The 7,995-nt window shown below is 43.0% G+C and overlaps 1 protein-coding gene across 1 annotated transcript in view; it reads left to right on the top strand.

Annotated features, from left to right (window-relative positions):
* Positions 1-384: 384 nt before the first annotated feature.
* The window catches only part of LOC103367482 (histone acetyltransferase KAT7-like), a 19,531-nt gene continuing 11,920 nt past the window's right edge, over positions 385-7,995 (top strand). The window contains exons 1-6 of the mRNA XM_008295512.1: positions 385-580; positions 2,426-2,570; positions 5,403-5,618; positions 7,005-7,286; positions 7,380-7,462; positions 7,901-7,987. Of these exons, the coding sequence (XP_008293734.1) occupies positions 566-580; positions 2,426-2,570; positions 5,403-5,618; positions 7,005-7,286; positions 7,380-7,462; positions 7,901-7,987 (828 nt within the window). The 5' untranslated portion in view covers positions 385-565. The remainder of the gene's footprint in view (positions 581-2,425; positions 2,571-5,402; positions 5,619-7,004; positions 7,287-7,379; positions 7,463-7,900; positions 7,988-7,995) is intronic.

Genomic DNA, 7,995 nt, shown 5'->3' on the forward strand with positions numbered 1-7,995 from the left:
GAGGTTTCCCTCCTACTGACTTCCGGTGTTGTGTTCGGTTTTGAAGGGTCCCCCCTCTATTACAGAGGCAAAGATGGTTCCTTTATTAAACAGCATACAGCTTTGTAAGCTTTAGACAGCATTTTTGAAAAATATTTTTTTAGATTTAGTGTAATCACTCATTGCGTTTTAGCTTGTGGTGCAGCTCTGCAACATCTTTTTGATTTCTGGTAATGTCTATTGCTTTGAACAGCTAATTGGATTGTGTTTTATTTGATTTTTTTCTGGAATGGCTGTTTATTTTTTTTATTTTTTTAGTTTTGATAATTTACCATCCCCTCAAACAAGCGTATTGAAATAATATCTGAGCTGTATATTTCCACACGGAGACATATCCCGGTGAGTACGAGCCTGCGCCGTGCTCACTAGGAAGTGCGGAGAAATTTATGCGCTTTTTTCAGCTGAGTTGGCTCATGTCAACTGCAGGCGGTTGTTGCAGTAACTATTTATATCCACCGTGAGATAAATTGTTCCCAAAGTACGGAAAAAATAACCAGGCCGAGGCGACGCTTCACACCTTTTAAAAATGCCCCGGAGAAAGGTAAGGCGGCCGTCTGCTGCACACTCAGCCGTTAGAGCTGCAGACTGCAGAGCGTACACACAACATCACGTCATAGCTAATGTTAGCCCCCGAAGCGCTAAAAACTCTGTGGATGAAACTGATGGGATGTGGGCTGAAACGCGTTTCTACGAGATGCTGTTTATAAGCTGTAAACGCGTGGTTAGGATAAATGATGGTGGAATCATGCAACTGAGCTCAGCGTGTTGTGTTGTTGCTAAAAAGGCTAAGCTAGCTAATGTTTATTGCTGAGTTGCAAGAATGTGTTGTTGTTTATTAAGTGTCGCCTCTTCGTGGTACGCAGAGAAGAGCTCTGAAAATGCAGCTTTTAGCTTATTTTGGTTGGACTTTCACAAGCAGACTGGCAGAGTGGAAACCCTGGCAGCGGTTTTACGTCGGTAACGGCAGCGTTAGCTAACTGGTGAGAAAGGAACAGGCTGTTCTTTGGGTGCGAGGATGGAACGAGCGTCCGCACCAAAACAACACTGTGATTGGACGGGGTCGGGACAAGTGCTGCGCTCATTGGTTGGGCTTTCACAAGCCCCGCCTCCTCTTTAATTTAATTGGTCGTATGCAAATTGAGTGCCCAGCCTCTTGTTGTGAAGTTGTCAAAAATGCTTTCCTTAATGTGCGCCAGTAGCCCAGACGGTAGAGTGATATTATGATCATTATATTTATCCTGTTTACTTCTTGTCGCTCTAATTATTTCTAGTTTTCGCTTATTAGTGCTTTAAATATCTAATTGTTTTAATTATATTTGTATTAAAAGATTAGTACTTAGTCGCGATGTTATAATTTGTTTTACACAGAAAAACATTATATATACTGGCGTAGGTTATTTTGTCTTTAAAAAATGTTATTATTTCTATAGTTTTAATACTCTCTGTGAACAGCTTTATGTCTTCTTTGCACCGTTCATTTGTGTCTTTTATTTATCATTATGTCAGACATTATTATATGTAAACATCCCCCGCTCTCTAAACCTTGTGCCACTTTTTTCAAATATAAAATTAGTCCTTAAAAACAGAAGGGGAAACAAATAAAACATTGTGACTGAATTTTGGAACAACGCCCCTTGGAGAAATTAGAAAAATAAATAAATATAAAGGAAATCGGTGAAGCACAGGGAAGCATGCATATTGTAGCGCTCTGAATCCGAATGTAATTATAGTGGGGTATTATCTGAAAGGATGGTAGGGCCCCAAGTATGTTATCAGTGCAATGCAAATGCTGGGTAGTGCTTGAGGACCCCCTTTTACCCCACCCCCACCCAGCCGGATGGTCTCCGGTGTAGGGTGAGCCCTCTTCTATCAACATCACCTCATTCATTCTGCGTGGAAGGCAGCGTGCAATCTCGACAAACTATGCTGCAAAAGCAAATTTATAGGACATATCGTTAGTTTAACTAGTTTACTGAGGCGTTCGTGGCAATGGTCTCGTTAACAAATTGTGCACATAGCAGACTAGAATTTGGACATCCAGGCGGAAGGTGCAGCTCAGGCGCTTTGGCAAATTGTGTTTTGGTACAATAGAGGTGCAGCCCGGGTGTGTCTGTGGCGGTAGGCTACTGATCAGGCGTACTTTTAGCATTTATTGACAGTTTGTGGCGCTGAGAGGGAGCACAGAGCCGGAGGGGATGTGGAAAGGGTGATACTTCTCCCCCTCAGCATGGGATCTTTGTTGAATTATCCGCTGGTAAACACAAACAAACAAACAAAAAAACACACACACTGTCACACAGGAATTTCTCCAACTGGTCTGACGCGGTTTTGTCCAGACTTCTGGTAAAGTAACGCAGGTTGCTGATGTCTGTCGCTTCCTTCGCAGAGGACCGCAGGCAGCAGCTCGGACGGGACGGAGGACTCGGATTTTTCCGCCGACCTCGAGCACGCCGAAGCTTCCGAGAGCGCGCACCGGCGCAGCAGCACGCGCCTGACTCGCGCGTCCCTGCGCCTCAGCCAGAGCTCACAAGGTATGTGAACATTTTTAGAGAATTATTCGACAAATGCGCACATAAATGACACATATCACAAGTAAATACGAGTGGGAGAAAGTTGGAGTTTAGAAATTAAAAAAACAACAGCATATGAAACATGTTTGTAGCACTTAAAGGACGGAATTGTGTAGCTTAGCCTCATTAGCCGGACTACATGCTAATGTTTGCTTTTTAAGCTAAGATAAACTTTATTTATACCTACAAGGTTACATGTTAGAGCAGCTGGATACAGAGGAAGTGTGGAAGAAGCAGGACAAGCATTAAATCATCAAATAGGTATAGTAAATACGATGTACAAGGCATGACGAGTTTTCATGTGGCTTTGTACAGATATGACTTGATAAGTATATATGTAGATATGTAAACACATGTGGTGATGGATTTACATGTGGATATGTACAGGTATGACATGGGTTAATATACCTAACACTTGCAGTCACTGAGAGAAAAGACCATGTTGGCATGATGATAAGAGAATAGTGTTATGTTTTGTTGTTGATGTGGAAGAGCTGTAAAGAGAGAGCTGCAAGGTGGCTCGGTGGTTAGCACCGGTAGCCTCACAGCTTGACGGTCGCTGGTTCGCGAGGACACCCGGGATCTTTCTGCGTGGAGTCTCCATGTTCTCCCCGTGCAGCGTGGGTTCTCTCCGGGTTCTCCGGCTTCCTCCCACACAGTCCAAAAAACATGTTGAGGTTAATTGGTGATTCTAAATTGTCCGTAGGTGTGAATGTGAGTGTGCTTGGTTGTCTGTCTCTAAGTAAGCTGGGATAGACTGGTTACCTGTCCAGGTTTCCCCTAAGTCAGCTGGGATAGACTCCAGCCCCCAGCGACCCTAGTGAGGATTAAGCTGTGTATAGATAATGGATGTAAAGAGAGAACACAGTTGTTGTTTTTCTAGAGATTGTTCAGCCGATGCATTTGTAATGCTGAAGTAAAAACCTGGGTCTTACTTGAAGCTATGGAAAAAGCATTTGTGTGTTTTTTATGGCATTATGGCAGACGTATATATATCATAATCAGTGCCCCGTCTTCTGAAGTTGAGAATCTAGAGGTTCTCTTATCTATATTTTATGGTTATTATTTTGTTTCTGTTTTTAAGCATACATGTCAAAGTAGACAAACAAATGTAATTGCTTATCTCCTCAGCTCCCATCAATCTCTTAGTCAGTGTTTGCCTCAAGTTTACTGGCTTAATATGACATGTGAGTGTAAACACTGAATCTGGATAGTTAAAGTTTAGTTTGCTTCAGTACATCAAAGTGACATGCACAGGACTTGTCGGTGTCCCTGAAGAGGTTTTGAACAGCTGCACCGAAGGAAAATCACCAGTGGCAAAGTGACAAGAGCTTGAGCATAAAACTAGTTAAATGTTTAATATTGTTTTAAATTAATAAACATTTAAACAGTTTATTAATTAGTCCGAAACTAACCTATAAATGCCTTATTTTCTGTCCAGTAAGTGAACATGGACTGATCACATTTACTGTCATGTGTAGTCACCTGCCAAAGGCCCATTGTAAGTTTAGAAAAACTCTGAATTACCCCTTTTTATTTTGCTTTTACACCAATATGTTTCAGATGTTTAGAAAACCGTCCCACTCCTGTTTGACTTCACTAATTTGTCTTGAACTTTAAAAAAAGTTTCTGTCCATTTTCCGGAGAGGTTTCATCTCATCATAATTAAATTCATTAATAAACCAAACATGTCTACACGCTGCATAACTTCATTTATATGGATCATGTGAACGAAGAAGGATGCTTTCATTCACAGAGACCCTCCACACTTCACCATTTCTGTAGTAGCTATTGTATATGGGCAGCCATAAAGCATGAATGGGTTCAGACAGCCTGACCTCCCCCACCACACACACACACACACATAAACTCCAGTCCCACCTCCTGTGTGACCTCTTTCTGCTGTGGCTGCCAGAGGGGATTTACAACACAGAAAGAAAGGCTGACACTGTTTCGTCTGCTTTTTGTTGCTAAGAGAAGTTGGCTGCGCCGTCCTGGTCCTCAGACAGGCTTAGACACATCACCGGGGCTTATTTATCTCCAAAAAAAGAAGTGGATTCAGAGGTTCTTTCTTCTTTTCGGTGACGGGATAAGTCTCTTCATAACCGCAGAGGCCGTTCGCAACAAGTAACTCTGTCTTGTTCTTATTGCTTTTGCTTGTAGTGGATTGTTTTTAGCAGAAGCTGCTCAGGTTTTCTATGAAGTTTCTGCTGTAAGTTGTCTTGGTAGAACCCATACAGTAGGGCTGCAACTGTAGAGATGACTTTTTATTACTGTTTCATTTGTTAATTACTTTCTTGATGGGATCAAATTGTATGTTTTGTCAGAACAACAGTTTGAAACCTAAACATGTGCAGTTTACTGTCACTTCATTCAAGGAGCAGCAGTAAACTATCACAGTTTAGAAAGAAGAAGATGTTTCGTCTTTTTTGTCGATCAGCTAACAGATTTATTGACTAACTTTCAGCTCAGCACTCAGGGCCACGTTAATCTGTTGTCCAGCTGTGGTAAACATAAGTAGTAATGAAAAAAGGCATTTAAAGTTAAGTAAGAAATTGAAGCATTCAATTGCAACAAAAGCAAAAGCTGTCGTTATGAGCAAATCCTATTGTTGTAAGCGTTAAAATTCAGGTCAAATAATCTTTAATCAGAATGTTTGTGCTGAATGTAGTTTAGGATGAGCACATATAAAGCTGTGTACTTTCCTAACATGTGATAAATGAATATGCCTTCTCTTCTCTTCTCTTCTCTTCCTTTCTCTTCTCTTCTCTTCTCTTCTCTTCCCTCCTCTAGATAACTGCAGCTCATTACGCAGCAGCTCTCCCGCGGCTCCTGACGAAGGCCTGGATTCAGCAGCCGAGTCGGCGGCGGCAGCAGCGGCTGTGGCAGCCTCGGTCTTCTCCTCCGGACGCAGGATCACGCGCAGCCAGCAGGGGGTGGCAAACACCACAGCCAAAAAATACCCGTTGCGTCAGAGCAGGTCGTCTGGCTCGGATACCGAGGCTAACGGTGAGACTGATGCTTCCTGTGCGTCTTTAGAAAATAACGTGGTGTTGTTGGTCCTTTGTCTATTTTTACTGAAAAGCCCAGCCAGGGATAGGAGGTGAAAATTAGCTTAATGTTATGCACTCTATATGCAACACATCAGATGTTTTCTATGTAAGAATGCATGATCCCTGTTCAGATGAATAAAGAAATAAGAATAAACAATGAGGATTCTTTCAGCATTTTGTATTACAAGTGGAATAAGATCCTATTTTTAGTTGTAGAAAGATGAAAATCTCATGAATGAGGGTAGAGTAGAGGGCTACAGGGACACAGAAAAAGCCTGGGAGAAAAGTAAAGATAGTAGTAGTTATAGTGGTAGTAATAGAGTAAACAATTGAATATTAAAGGGAACCTTGGAGGGCAGAGAAAAGAACAGGTCAGTTGAGAGAAGGGGAGTGTTTCAGGCTTACGTCGTAGTGCCATTCAGCTAAAGTCAGCAGGCCCGTCTGTGATCACAGCGTGTTCCTGATTAAACAGGACGACTAATATGTATCAGTAGATGTCACAGACTTTCGTTTTGTCCCGGGAATGAAATAAATTAGTTTCTGAAATCAGAAACTGCTACCTAACTTCAGACGGTGTGGGAGGTTTTTTAATAAATCTAAATAAATATCTGATCTGTATCCGTTAAAGCAGATACATTTGTAGTAAGATTGTTGATTTAAAATCGGTGTTTATTGGCGTACAATTGAGTAATGTTGTCAACAAATATTAAGACTGATGTCGCGATACACAGTTTATCTGTTTCAGTGTCTTTATTTTAATCAACACGACCTGCACACCTCCTGTCCAGACACAGAGCACCAGCATGCAGCTGACATTACAACGTCTGTACAGACACCAGCTTGATTGGAAAAATATAAAAGGAAAATAGTTGAAATATCCCTTTCTATTAACCTGCCAGACTCTGAGCTCACGCGCTGCAGTAACATCATTCTTTATTATTGGATTTTTCTGCTGGCGGTCCTGCTTGAGGGTGTTGACGGCTTCTTTATGTAGGCGAATATGCAGCCTGCAGAGGTTTCCTTGAAGATAGATTTATGGCAGCAGAGAGTGAGTTAGATAGTTTATCTTTCAAAAGGTGGTAAAGCATTTGTATGAATTGGGAGTAGATGCTAACTTTCTTTTTTAAATATATTTTTGGGCTTTTTGCCTTTATTTTAGAGCAGTAGAGAGACAGGAAAGGGGGGAGAAGAATGGGGAGAGACCTGCAGCAAAGGGGAGTCAAACCCATGACCACTACATTAGGGAACTATAGCCCCTGTTCATGGGTCACCCGCTCAGCTAGGTGAGCTATAGGGGCGCCCCACGATGCTAACTTTTAACCACCAACATGTTTGTGTTCAGACATAAAGCAGGGAGCAGACCGGGACGAGACGCCTCCTCGCACTCCAACAGGCAACGCCCCGTCCTCAGAGTCAGACATCGAAGTCTCCAGCCCGAGCAACGACCTCGTGTCTTCTAGCAACGACATTGTAGTTTCACAAGAGGAGGACGAGAGGTTGGCGAAAGAGCTGTCGCTCAAAGAGGCCGCCGCCCACGATCTCTCCCACCGGCCCAAACGACGGCGTTTCCATGAGAGCTACAACTTCAACATGAAGTGTCCCACACCTGGCTGCAACTCACTGGGTGAGGCCACAAACACTGTCCTTAGACCACATCTCCTGCTCCTTTTATTCGCCTGTGTGCATCTCTTTACATCCCGTTCACTCTTTCCCTCAGGCCATCTAACAGGGAGACATGAGAGACATTTCTCCATATCGGGGTGCCCTCTGTACCACAACCTCTCTGCTGACGAATGCAAGGTACACACACACACATGCACACACACACACACACGAAGATATACCGACAAGGATTCCAGGCTAAGAAGTGAGTGTGAAACCACGACACTGCATGTGCTTTTAAAACAGAGAAGATTCCCACAGAAACTGTACGTGTTGCAGTTTCGTTCTTTTATTTTCTCGTATTTTTACGACAGCTTTCTGCCACGTTTTAGAAGAAACGTGCTGCATTTTTGTTCTTTCGTGCAGCTTTTGTAATATTACCCTGTAGTCCAACTGGTTTTCTCCCACTGTGACCAAGTGTCCAGTGGATAAAGCTGAAAGAAACCAACAGAACCAAACTGAAATTGTCAAGCTGTGAAGCCTCCTGGAACAAGACGGGGGGGAGGTTGCTGCGATGTTTCTGCTGCGGGGCCGGTTGTGAGTCGTTGGTGGCAGACAGTGTTGATGTTTTGTCAGGGAAAAGCGTCGACGCGAGACAAACAGGCCGACGAAAGGACGCTGTCGCACCGCCAGGACGAGAACAGACACTCCACAAGAAGCCAGGTAACACA

Source organism: Stegastes partitus, unplaced genomic scaffold (genome assembly GCF_000690725.1).
Source record: "Stegastes partitus isolate 25-593 unplaced genomic scaffold, Stegastes_partitus-1.0.2 Scaffold1054, whole genome shotgun sequence".
NCBI lineage: Eukaryota > Metazoa > Chordata > Actinopteri > Pomacentridae > Stegastes > Stegastes partitus.